At 49.3% G+C, this 12,609-nt stretch overlaps 5 protein-coding genes across 5 annotated transcripts; 1 reads left to right on the top strand and 4 right to left on the bottom strand.

Moving 5' to 3' along the window:
- Nucleotides 1–905: 905 nt before the first annotated feature.
- On the bottom strand, nucleotides 906–1,366 carry N7537_005413 (CVNH domain-containing protein; the record flags this gene model as incomplete). Its single annotated transcript, XM_056896470.1, has 2 exons — nucleotides 1,170–1,366; nucleotides 906–1,093 (listed from the first exon to the last, which is right to left on the bottom strand). Exons 1-2 carry the CDS (start codon nucleotides 1,354–1,356, stop codon nucleotides 906–908), a joined length of 375 nt encoding a protein of 124 aa, XP_056752255.1. The 5' UTR covers nucleotides 1,357–1,366.
- Nucleotides 1,367–2,864: 1,498 nt separating this feature from the next.
- Nucleotides 2,865–5,183, bottom strand: N7537_005414 (MCM DNA helicase complex subunit MCM5; the record flags this gene model as incomplete). Its single annotated transcript, XM_056896471.1, has 4 exons — nucleotides 2,865–3,357; nucleotides 3,416–4,818; nucleotides 4,866–4,992; nucleotides 5,047–5,183. The coding sequence occupies 4 exons, from the start codon at nucleotides 5,181–5,183 to the stop codon at nucleotides 2,865–2,867; spliced, it is 2,160 nt and encodes a 719-aa protein (XP_056752256.1).
- A 455-nt stretch (nucleotides 5,184–5,638) lies between these two features.
- On the top strand, nucleotides 5,639–9,028 carry N7537_005415 (vacuolar protein sorting-associated protein 54; the record flags this gene model as incomplete). The annotated part of the gene is made up of 3 exons (XM_056896472.1): nucleotides 5,639–5,867; nucleotides 5,925–8,784; nucleotides 8,839–9,028. 3 exons carry the CDS (start codon nucleotides 5,639–5,641, stop codon nucleotides 9,026–9,028), a joined length of 3,279 nt encoding a protein of 1,092 aa, XP_056752257.1.
- A 416-nt stretch (nucleotides 9,029–9,444) lies between these two features.
- On the bottom strand, nucleotides 9,445–9,772 carry N7537_005416 (uncharacterized protein; the record flags this gene model as incomplete). The annotated part of the gene is made up of 2 exons (XM_056896473.1): nucleotides 9,445–9,606; nucleotides 9,680–9,772. 2 exons carry the CDS (start codon nucleotides 9,770–9,772, stop codon nucleotides 9,445–9,447), a joined length of 255 nt encoding a protein of 84 aa, XP_056752258.1.
- An 811-nt stretch (nucleotides 9,773–10,583) lies between these two features.
- N7537_005417 (uncharacterized protein) lies at nucleotides 10,584–12,452 on the bottom strand (the record flags this gene model as incomplete). The annotated part of the gene is made up of 1 exon (XM_056896474.1): nucleotides 10,584–12,452. One exon carries the CDS (start codon nucleotides 12,450–12,452, stop codon nucleotides 10,584–10,586), a length of 1,869 nt encoding a protein of 622 aa, XP_056752259.1.
- Nucleotides 12,453–12,609: the final 157 nt, after the last annotated feature.

Consider the following 12,609-nt stretch of genomic DNA (forward strand, 5'->3'; position numbering starts at 1 on the left):
CAAACCTATCAACCATACCCTTAAAGAGACTTTAAGTTGTCATTCCGGAACTATGTACTAGTGGTCGACAATAGCACAAGTACCTAATCGATATTTGTTTCATTTTATTGTTCATGAACAGATCATTTAGCTTCATGGATCAGCAATTATAACGGAGTTATAAAATGGCATTCGAACATATCCTGCTCTACCAGATCTAAGTAGTACGGCCAACGTTCCAATTTTGCGTGTCAGGGATACCAAACATAACGTAGAACACATCGTCCCACTTTTGCGCATCTTTGGTCTGTGTGGCCTCATGGAAGCCTGCAAGACGCTGGAGGATAATAAGGATAATATCTGTCAATTAGTATAAAGCATATAATACGGAGTATATGAAGGGGAAACATAATATTAGCTGGCATCGGAGAGAGGAGCTCGATACCATTCGCTAAAATTCCACTCCCGCCACGGGTCAGCTGAATATTTACCTGTAAAGGGACTTGAACCTGGAAGCCAAAGGTGCGAGATCCCTTTTTCGCTGTGAAGTAAATGGCAGAGAAAAAGATGAGCGGGTATTAGGAGACAATGAAGGATGTTGGACAGCGAGGAAGGAACGAGGGAATGTATTAGAGGTATGTTATACAACTCCAAGTAGAAGCTCTGGAAGAATATCTGAGAAAATAAAGATATCAAGCGACATTTGCAAAGGTATTACTCTACGTCATTAACATGGATTAGAAGAATAGAGGCTGTATATAGTGATGGAATCGATACCACAGAAACCAAATAATCTACCATAAATCATCATACTAGCAACGATAACAGTATGGACTCATCAGAGATGTGCCATGTGTATGTAATTGTACCAGACAATAGCGACAATGACAAGGCTATTCCCCATCCGTCTGAGTCACCTGAGCCCCCTAGTTGAAGACCAAGTGTCCATTGTCATTCCCAATGCGCTCGGCAAGGTTGATATCGGCATGGTGTTCCTCGCCCTCGACGTCGCGCAAGATAGCCCGCAGAACAGGGACGCCGTCGTCTCCTTCGCGATCAAATTGGACATCTTCGGCAGTGGAGTGGAAGTCACCGCCGTCCCAGTGGAATTGACCTAAAGAAATCAATTAGAATAACTGGTGTCACGACACTGATGCAGGGTACACTGCAAGGACAGACTGGAAACATACCATTGTCGTTCCCGATGTGATTATTGAGATCGATGGTGGACTCCTCCTCATCACCATCCTCATTGCGAAGAACAGCCTTGAGGATGTGACCATCCTCAAGCTCGATGTTGGAAGCAGATTCGTGGAAGCTCATATTGTCGATTTGGGAGAGAAGAATGCAAAGTAGAGTGTAGAGACTATTTATCATAAACTTCGTGGATGGCGGAAGTCAACGGAGGGGGAGGGGGACTCTCTTTATATACCCCATCTGGCGAGGCCAATACCCCCCGAGCCACGATCTGGACTAACACAAGGAATCGTGCAGCAGCCCCCAGTTCTTGTCCGACACATGTCCCCGACTAATTCGTCGCACTGCATCTCGATTGCGCCATGGCAGCTGGCTGAGGTGGGGCATTCATTGGGGAGGAGCAACATTGGCAAAGCAGGGATACTGTACTCCGTATAAACGGGGATGTCATCAAAGACAAAGAAACCTAGCGAGTTAGTCTGTAGACAGCTGTGGAGAGGACAGACGGGAGCATCCACAACGCCCGTACACGTCAGTGGGTGGATCAGACTGATCAGAGCCAATGTAAACATCCGAGGGTGTCATCTTGGCGGGATATCCGGCACGAGGGGAGTTCAGAGGACATCAGCTTGATATCCAGTTATCGTGGCGCATGGCGACACCTCCCACTGTCCCCAGCCACAGGATTCGCAGCGACATATCCCGATGTTGCACTGTGCATGCGCGGCAAGGACGCATGATTCCGTGACAGTCTTAGGAAACAGCCACAGGGCGTGGGCCACATATGGCCAATGGGTATCGAACGGACCGAAGAGAAACGCTGGTGCCTAATGTGGAAAATGCAGTTGAACGGGGCTGATACAGTGCCAAGCCAGTTTGGGGATGCAGCCTCATGTTGTCAGTCCTTGGCAGTTGAGGTATTGGGGAGGGGTTATTCACAACCAGTGGCGTTGAGGGGACCTGTGGCTGAATAAGGCTAGCCCTGTGACTCGGAGCGGTTTCGGAGGGGCAGGGATGAGGTGGATCATCTTGAAGGTGGACAACACATTCGAAATGTTTCTCTATAATTCCATGAGAATGAATACAGTGAGATTTAAACTGCAGAGAGTCACCATGATACATATTTTAAGTGTTTACAATTGAATAATCAGGCTGAGAAGCTGTGTATTGTTCATTTTATACATACAAGCTTCAGACACCAAAGTAGAAACAATCAACGACGGGATTCAACATAAAGCTCACAAGATTGGCACACAACCGGACCAGGAAGGAAGAGAGTCATCAAAGGAACCTTCAGTAATAAAAAAAAAACATCGTCAGAAAATTATTCGTCTGTGGAAACGGTTCCAAAACTTGACCTAAAGAGCACTTTGAGCATGTAGGAGATGAGAACAGAGCCCCTTGGTTCAACTGCTGGGAAAACGGGAGCATCTGGACATGTACAGTGTGTATCCGCAGCGGTTTAGGGAAGGGATCACGTCTTGCAATGGATTCATGGAAAAATGAGAAAGGAATATGCAATTGATCTTGAAAATACCCTCAAAACCTCAATGTCAAACACGCCTAACACCGCTTGCAAACTCCCGTGCCTTACAAGATCAACAGATGCACAGAATCGAAAACCCATCCCATAGCACACATACCAGGTGTATCAACAGAAACACATTATAATCATCATAAGTGACAGATCAAACTCCATTGCGGTATATTTGAGATCCACCAGAACGGATCTGGATGGTATCACGTCGCTGCAAGACCACTAGTGCACGGTTAAGTGCTTGTTCAGTATAGTTCTTGCCATCAACAAAGTCACGGCGCAGAGTAGCCAAGCTCGTGCTCCAACCGATGGGGAGACGACGCTTCAGCTCATCTTCAATCTTGCTGCTCTGCTCCATGAGCTCCTTGCTGCCTTGGCCCTCACCCTGAGTAATGGCGTCCATAGTCGATGCCAGGAACAGACGGATAGCCTCGTCCACGTGAGCTTCTGTGGCGATGGGAGAGAGAGAAAGCTTGGCAAGCGACTCCGAGATACGGACAATAGCCTCGAGTTGACGAACAGTAATGGGGATCGAAGATCGAGAGTTGGATTCCATCTCTGCACGGTGGACTTGCTTTCGGATGGAGACGAAGTGGGACGAGAGTTTTTCCGCGGCTTCGGGCGAGAGACGGGGCGCACAACGACTAGACGGATGTCAGTATGAATGTAATAGTCAAAAAGCCGTAAGGAGTGTAAACATACCTGCGGCAGTAGCTGATGTAGCGCTTCATTTGCTCAACGGGAATCTCGGCTTCGACCTGCTCCTCCACTCCGCGACCACCCATGTGGACGCTCATAACGTGGCGGGCAATATTCTCGTCACGACCGCGCTCGTGATCATCGCGGACGATGAAGATCATATCGAAACGGGACAAGATAGTGGTCTGGAAATCGATGTTCTCACCGGGGGTTTTGAGATCATCATATCGACCGAAGATAGGGTTGGCTGCGGCCAGTACGGACGTTCTCGAATTGAGGATTGTGGTAATACCGGCCTTGGCAATAGAGATGGTCTGCTGTTCCATGGCTTCGTGAATGGCCACTCGGTCCTCGTCGCGCATCTTATCGAACTCATCAATACACACAACACCACCGTCAGCAAGCACCATAGCACCACCTTCGAGATAGAACTCGCGTGTGGAGTGGTCTCGCTGCACGGAGGCTGTCAAACCAGCGGCAGATGAACCCTTTCCAGAGGTGTAGATGGCAATGGGAGCAGCCTTTTCGACGAACTTCAAAAGCTGAGACTTGGCAGTACCGGGGTCGCCGAGCATAAGGACATTAATATCACCACGAAGCTTCATTCCATCAGGAAGAATCTTCTTTGAGCCACCCATGAGCAGACACACGATGGCTTTCTTCATATCCGCATTTCCATAGATAGACGGAGCAATGCTGCGAGCAAGGGCATCGTACAGGTCAGGTCTCCGGCTGAGCTCCAGGAATTCTTGTTCTTCCTCCTCAGAGAAGACCGAGGCGCCCTTTGCTGTCTGGTCGAAGTCGGAGGTTACTCCCACCGCGCGGAGGTAGGGGTTGCGGATAGCTACGGCAGCCTCCTTCTTGACACCCTTCGCTTGGTAAATAGAGAAGATACCCATAACTGTGCAACGGGAGCCAGGAACAACTCGGTTGGCAAGGTAGCGATCGGCCGAAATAAGGACGTGTCGCGGCATCTCACCCACTGGAACCTGGTCAGGGGCTTCTTGAAGCTTAAGGACTTGCTGGTCCACAAATTGACATCTCTCGTGGTGAACTACGTAAGGATCCAAGGGACATTGCTCATTGGGTTGATCATTTTCGTTCCTGGGTCGACCACAGCGGCGTGGCAGCGATAGGCCAGAGAAGCCACCATCGACCTGGATGTTTTCGCTGTGATCGCAGCCCTTGCAACGAACGTGAATAATTGTTGATTTGGAAGATATTGTTGAAGCTCCAATCACAATTCCGGGGATGCGAACGAGGTGGGAGATGTTCGTGGCATTGAGGTCACGAATTGAGATGTGCGATGCCGAGGAGTGTAGGAGTAGTTGGTGGGAAGGTAGTGTGATATCGCGCTGCCCAGGGTAGACAATCCGTGCTGTACATTGCTTAAGGGCCAGCTCGAACTACGTCGAGTTAGCCACGGCCAACATCAGCGGAATAAGAAACTTACGAGGGGAATGATATCGCCAGGCTCGGTGGTGAGTTTGTGGGCCAATTCTTCGTTGTAAGAAATGAGATGGGCAATGTCAATATCACAATAGTATTGCTTCACAAGGGCATTTTGCCGTAATTGATCACTATGTAATCATAAATTAGTCTCCATTGGACCATCATGGCGGTGGGAGGCGTACCGGTAGACAAATGCATTATCCAGCTGAAATTCTAGCACGAAATCCCGGAGACGATTTTGAATAGTCGTGCGATCTTCGTCAGCGCCATTTGTGCTGGGCGCAAGTACGCTCAAGGTATAGGGGGTGCGTCTATCCATGGTGTAGAGGACCGCAAATGTGGCAGGTTGGGGGGGTTGATGATTTGGCGGAAGGGAGGCTTCAAGAACTTTTGGTTAGTGTGGCACCAACGCGACGCGTCGAGGGTTCACGCGTTAAGTGGTTTCTGAGTCAGCTGTCGCCTGAGGCATTGAGTTCCAAGCCTAAGGCCGAAGTTATCTGAGTCAGCACGGGGAAGCGCCCGGCGCTAGCGCATTGACCGATTGGGGAGCCATGACCAGCTTGATGGAAACAAAGCCACATCACAGGCATTCTGCAACCAATCTCGGACCAAAATCACGAATCGCAGAATCTGACTCGGTCTGCATTGGACCGTGTATCTGAGCCTGCTAGAGCTCTACAGGCTGGGGTCTATCCAATGTCATGACCAGATAACACGGAACATCACAACGATCGACCCTACCCCAGTGGCTGTCCGATCCGGCTCGTGGCAGCCATGTCGTCAACCAGTCCACGAAAGTCAATTGATAGCTTGGCGTCTGGGGTCTCGTCGCCTTCAATCCCTTATTCAACAAGTCAGTTGGAATCTCCACGTGTTGCCCCTCAGCGGTTCCCCCTGAGGAGGGGGTCAACCGCGAGCTCGATCGTGAGCATCGGAGGTGTCCTAGAGTCTTCTCACTACCATGGCTCAATCTCAGAGTCTGTCGCGGAGTCTGGGCAGAATGGTTTGTGATCTTGGAATTCTCAATTGCTCGACGATTGACCTGTTAACGCCCATATAGCTATTTCGACCCTCCTCCAGCCCCCAATCATCCGCACCGGTATGACGACCGGTAGTGCCACATCGTCCGCCGGCTTCAAGCCCCCGTCCTCCCGCGATATCCCGCCAGTGACTCTGACAAACATCAAGCACGTGGATGCAAAGGTCTTTCAGCCATATCTATCGCAAGTGGGCGGTTTGTACGATGTGTTTCAGCAATCGAAAGAAGGCGCTGCGGAGGAAGCCCTACCGGCGCAAGCTCCCAAGTCTCCCAAGCCAGATTCCGATCGAGATTCGTTAATGCCGTGGTCCCCCGAGCGGAGGTCTTCTGTCATGTCAACAGGTTCAAGATCATCTTCACCATATGATACTCGCGGCCGACGCCCCTCCAGTGCCCGTGGTCGTGCCCCAGCTGTTACTCCTCTCTCCACCATCCCTCCGGTCTATTTCGAAGAGGGATTCCATCTAGAGAATCCTCGAACGTTCGACGTGATATCCGAAAAATCAGATGTGGTTCGGCCGCCTCGCCCTCCATCCAAAGACGACAAACACGCCAATGGATTGGTTCCCGAGCCAGTACAAACTGGAAGAAAAGCACTAGCAACAAATGCCATTCTGCAAGAAAAGCTTTCATGGTACATGGATACTGTGGAGATCCACCTTATTTCGTCCATCTCAACGGCCTCGAAATCATTCTTCACCGCTCTAGGATCTCTCCGAGAGTTGCACGCGGAAGCCGCAGACTCAGTCAACCGCATACAAGTACTGAGAAAAGACCTGCAGAAAATCGACAAAGAAATGGCTCTAGGTGGTCTGAAAATTGTCAATTTAAGACGGCGAAGAGAAAATGTACGAATGTTGGGAGCTGCCGTAGCCCAGCTTCGCGATGTGGTCGAATCTGTGTCTCGGTGCGAAGGATTGGTAGAGCAGGGCGAGATTGAGGAAGCTGCCGATGGGCTCGAGGAAGTCGAAAAACTGATGGCCGGTGAAAAGCTCCCCGAGCGTGCCGCTTCGGAGGACGAGGAGGGTGCACCCAGACGCATTATCGACCTACGAGGCATAAAAGCCCTTGAGGGATCATCCGACGACCTTGCACAGCTCCGCCAACGCATTGGCATGGGCTATGAAACCCGGTTCTTGAATGACCTTTTGGGCGATTTACGAGAGCATGTCCAAACTGTGCCATCGAATGTGACCCTGCAGCGCTGGGGAAACTCATTCCAACGGCAGCGAGGTGGTCAACGGTCTGGAGTATTGGTATCGCCTGCCTATATGAATTTCAGTAATGATTTGCGATCCAAATTGAATAACCAGCTCAATGGACTCGCGCGTGCTCACTATACGATGTCTGCTGCAACCTCTTTCAAAACCGCTGTGTTACGAGAAATGAAGGGCCTTATTCGCAAACACCTCCCCAGTTCTAGTGATGATGATAACGAGTCTATGGTATCACTATCAACACATGGCGGTCATCAGCTAAGCCAACAAGAGAAGTCATCAATCCTTGCTCGCAATCTTCGCGCTCTCGACTCAGATGATGCTTACACGATGTTAATGAATGTCTACACCGGGATTAGCGAATCGCTCAGGCGACTCAGCGTGCAGGTCAAAGTTCTTCTAGATATTGCTAGCGGCTTGGGGAATTCCCCCACTTCTGGTGTCAGGTCACCACCACGAAGCCCCAACCCGCAGAGTATGGATCAAGCTATAAACTCTTCACAGATCGGGCCAACAGCCTCTGACATGGCCCAGGATGAGATTCTGCAGGTTTTGGATATGTCAAGTCTGCTTGGTCAGGCAGTTGACATCGCCCAATCCCAGATAACAAAGGTATTAAAAGTACGATCCGAGCAGACCGCTCAGGTTTCCAAGGAGGAATTCCTCAGGTACTTCATTCTCAATCGCCTGTTCGCCGATGAATGCGAGGCGATCTCGGGACGCAGTGGCACTGCTCTGAAGACAATAGTCGGAAATCAAATCCGCGATTTCATTACCCGTTTCGGTGATGGTCAACGGCATCAAATTGTCAATGTCATGGACGCCGATCGATGGGATGCACGCGATTTCGGAGATGCCGAGAACACGATTCTTACTAGGATTCTCGATGCAAGCACCAAAGACATCGACGCCTGGATCGAAGTTTCCAAGATCTGGATTCCACGTGCCGAGAATGAGCAAGGCAAACCTGCTGATACTACCGCTGAAAATGGGACTGACAAGTCCAAGGTTCGCAGTGCCGTTATCGACGAGCAAAAATACATTCTGCCTGACTCTGCTGTTGCCATGATGCGCAGTATTGAGGAATTCGATTTCCTCATGTCGAATATCCCCAGCATGATCCAGGATATTGCGCCGCACCTACTAGATATCCTGAAACTGTTCAACTCGCGGTCATCGCAGTTGATTCTTGGGGCAGGCGCTACACGTAGTGCAGGCCTGAAGAACATCACAACTAAGCATCTCGCGCTGTCATCACAGGCATTGAGCTTTGTTATTGCTCTAGTCCCGTATGTGCGGGAATTTGTCCGTCGCCACGGACAGGCAAACCCCTTGATGGCCGAGTTCGACAAAGTGAAGCGACTCTGCCAGGAGCATCAGAGCGGTATCCACGAGAAACTGGTTGACATCATGAGCTCGCGCTCTTCGGTCCACGTGAACTCGATGAAGAAGATCGACTGGGATTCCAAGGGAGCGACTCCTGCCGCCAATCCCTACATGGAAACCTTGGCCAAGGAGACAGGCACTCTCCACCGCGTCTTGAGCAAGCATCTTCCCGACATGACAGTTAGCATGATCATGGTACCAGTATTCAACAGCTATCGTGATCAATGGACGAAGGCCTTCCAGGAGGCCGACGTGCAGACGGAGACTGGGAAGAAGAGGTTAGTTCGGACTACTTGAACCCCGCTCATCCGTAATACTAACCGTGCCCACAGAATGCAAACCGATGTCGAGCATTTCCGAACCAAACTGAGCAAAATCGAAGGCGCCAGCGAGGTTGGCGACAAGCTCCTTGAAGTTGTGCGAGCGAAGCCCATTACCATTACCAACGAACCCGAGAATTCCAAGCCAGCGAGCGACAAGCAATCAGACCAGGATGATGGCTCTGATTCCACTAAGTCCTGATCTGCATTATCATGCCCGGTTTACCTTTATACATATAATTTTGTTTCTGCATGTTCCTTTCTTGCCTGCGCGCTCATTCCCGAGCTGTACACTTCCTGTTAATTTGCCGCTACCACATATCTGTCTACCAGTTGCATTTATAGAGCTAGCCCGGCGTTTGTGGATATGAATAAGAGCAGATATGATTTCCCTTTTAATGTATCTCTAGCATTACGTATTAGACAGTCACTGAACCTGAAATTGGCCCTCATTTACTCTTCCTAATAACCCCAAGAACCAAGCTTCCAAGCTTCCAAGCTTCTTTTTTTTTTTAAGTTTCATGACTTGAGAATATCGTGTATTATTCATAATATATACAAATCATCAGAAACACCAAAGACCATATCATACAGGATCATCGCCATCCACACATATCCTTATTTACCAGCAGTGTTCTTCTCATCAAGAGAAATAGGCTTCGCAGCACCACCACTAGGATGCTCCGATCCAGCGGTAGGCAAACCAGGGTGAACGTCACGGCCGGAGCCAGTCTGCTCTGGTAGGGGTGCAGCCTTGTGTGAGCGGCTCAGGTCTGCGGGCTGTAGAATGTATTAGCAACTACTCAGAGAGAAAAGGGTTCCATTAGATTTAGATTAGAATTGTAGAACATACCTCATTGCCGATTCCGTGTGCCTTGTTAGGACCGTTCTCGATGGGGTTGTCGCTCTGGGGGACACCGTTGTCGTATTCTGCGCCGCGGACCATTTTGATTGTTTTTGGAGGGTAGAAAAGATGGAATGTTTAGTTTTGTGGAAAATGTAATTTTTAGTTGAATGTCGCAATAGAAAAAAGAAGAGTGTTTGGCGCTGCTATTTATACTTAGTTTTCGTTGATGTGAGTTGTGACAACATCCTGAAATCATAGTGGGGAATATGACTTCATGCGTGTTGGAGTATCAAGGTCTTGACTCGATACCTTGGAAATGGATCTAGAAAATTCATGGAATGGCAGAGATCGTGATATCAATTAGTAAATGATTTTATTACACAATTCCAAGATTATGGGAGAATATTAATATTTCATGATGCATGTTCATGTGGAATATATGGCAGAACGGAGCCGACTTTTGGCAAGTTGGGTTCTATACTTCCCCATTTCCTACCGTCCACGCTGTATGAACTTCTGTTTTACCTAGTGAAACCTATCAGTATTCATGACATTCCTCTCATGTACCGGGCTATCATGCTATTATGGTACTAAAATAACCCGAAAAATGGGGATTTAGCATGTCCTGGTAATGGCGGAAAGAGGTGAATCCATCATGCTGGGGTGATGCGCTCCTTCACCATTGGCTGGTAGCGGCATACAATAAATGAGTGCACTTGATATTAGAAGGTCAATTCTTTTTGATTAAAGATACTTATTCAGCCCGGAAATTTCAACTCTAACTCCAAGATGAGTCCGACAAAAGATTGACACATACCCGTAGGAAATAAAGAAACAAATGAAGACCAACATAGGAAGACATGACCAAAGATGTCAGATGGTTCTGGTCGACTCTGACTGAATGTCAGCACTAATTTGCTCCTCGACGGTATCTTCGGCTTTGAGCCCTCGATCCTGCAATTAGACACATTTCCAAACCAGATGAATCAATAGTCTCATCAAAGCGATGAGATTCGTTAGACAAGGGCAACTCATCTTCAGATGCAGCATAAAATCCCATGGGGCTTACAGGACCAGCCCAAGGTGAGTCAGGTGCAGAGTCCAAGAAAGAGGCAGAAACACGATCCAACACCTGAACACGAGGCCGAGGACCAACCAAAACCGGTGGAGAGACAATCCCAGATCGACGAGTGGGACAGTGCCGGCACTGCCAGCCGGCTCTGAGCAAAGCTGGTAAGCCGTCAACGCGAGGTGGGAGGCGGGTTGATTCTTGGGGGCTGAGTGGGTATGGGAGTGGAGAATTTCCAAATTGCGGGCTGTTGTCACCACGGCGATGGTATGGATGACTATGGAGGGAACGGTGACGCCTTGCTAGGCAGCTACCGCACATTGAAGTTGGTCGGTTAGGGTACTGTGGGATATCGATAGGTGATGCTAACGCAGAGGCAGAAGGAGTGGTGGATGAAATGTCTGGTGCCTGAGAGCTGGGTCCTGCTGGCCCGAATGAAGAAAAGTGAGTGGACGAGGTGCTGGATGTCGCAGGAGGTGGAGGTGGGGGAGGTAATGGGCCGTGTTGGATCTTACAGCAGAGACTGGATGATGGGTTTTGTACTGGTGGTGTCGCATCGTGGGATGTTTCTGCAGGAATAGGAGACTGAGCATAATTCTGTGTGTTGGTGGAGGTGGCATTAGACGCTTTTCGAATTTGGAGTGGTCGCAACTGTAATGGAACATATGGGGAGATGTACGCATTGTTCAAGATGGTACTTCGCCTTCTCTGTGTTTGGCGGATGAGGAATTCCATGGTGTTCATCGGGGGTTTGTCCCTCCTGGCTGATGATCGTGATATAGGTTGAGTACCGTGCGAGGAGTGTTCACAGAAACAAATACCATTCTCAAAAAGAACCGAAGAGTTAGAGTCCCGCAGAGCTGAGGTGATGAGACAGCATAATGGTGGGTCAGGTTGATGGATGAAATACAAATCTGGAAGTTGAGGAGCCATCTCTTCAATCACCAGGGGACTGGCCATCTGAACACCAGACTCGACTACCAGGGCAGGTGACTTCCCAGATTGGTTTTCTTCACTTAACTCAACAGCTAAGTCTGGGCTCTTTCCTCCAACTGCGGAAAGCTCGTACACATTCCTATCAACCTCAATTACAGACATGGGGCCTGACTCTTCAGACTTCTCATCCTCACTATCCAACCAAGATATATCTGGATTCATGATTCTCAACACTGAATGTTCATCCCCTCCCCAGCTCCCACCGGCGTCATGAGGAGATTTCGGCAAGGTAGTAGCCACAGCAGGTTCTCCTCCGTCAACCACAGAGCCGTTGGCCACACACAAATCAAGTCTAGAAGACTGTTGTCGCGCGCTCTCCGACCGAGCAGACATAGGAACAACCAGATCTACCAAAGATTCAAACTCATTTTCGAGTAGGGACCTCCTGACTGGGGTCGATCCCCGATCATTGCAATCCCCAAAGAAGCGACACGGATATCGATCGGTGAGGGCCCCAGAAACGATCTGATTGAGCTCACCCGAGATACGTCGACGCTTCCTGTCGACCTTGTCGATCAACCCGATCCTCACGTTGCCCAATGGAGTGAAAACCCAACTTCTCAACCACCGCTTGATCTTGGACCGCCTGCGCGCCTTCTTTTCAGACATGCTTAACGCGATGGGCGATCGAAGCTCAGAGCTCGGATTGATTAGAAGAGAGATATGCTGGAGGACGGGGGAGTGCAGAGGAGGATCCCTTTCTTCAGCTTTCATTCTTGCTCGGGATTTTATATATTTCTGGGCTGGTACACAGATATACTAGTACCTCCGAGATCGACATTAATGAGTCTTTCATTTGACGCATTTCAGATAAGTGACACAACATTGTCTAAAGGTATTTGGGCTGGACTCCATCTCAGTTACAATGAAG

This window comes from Penicillium hordei (genome assembly GCF_028827395.1).
Source record: "Penicillium hordei strain IBT 12815 chromosome Unknown utg000003l_segment0_segment0, whole genome shotgun sequence".
In the NCBI taxonomy this organism is placed as follows: domain Eukaryota; kingdom Fungi; phylum Ascomycota; class Eurotiomycetes; order Eurotiales; family Aspergillaceae; genus Penicillium; species Penicillium hordei.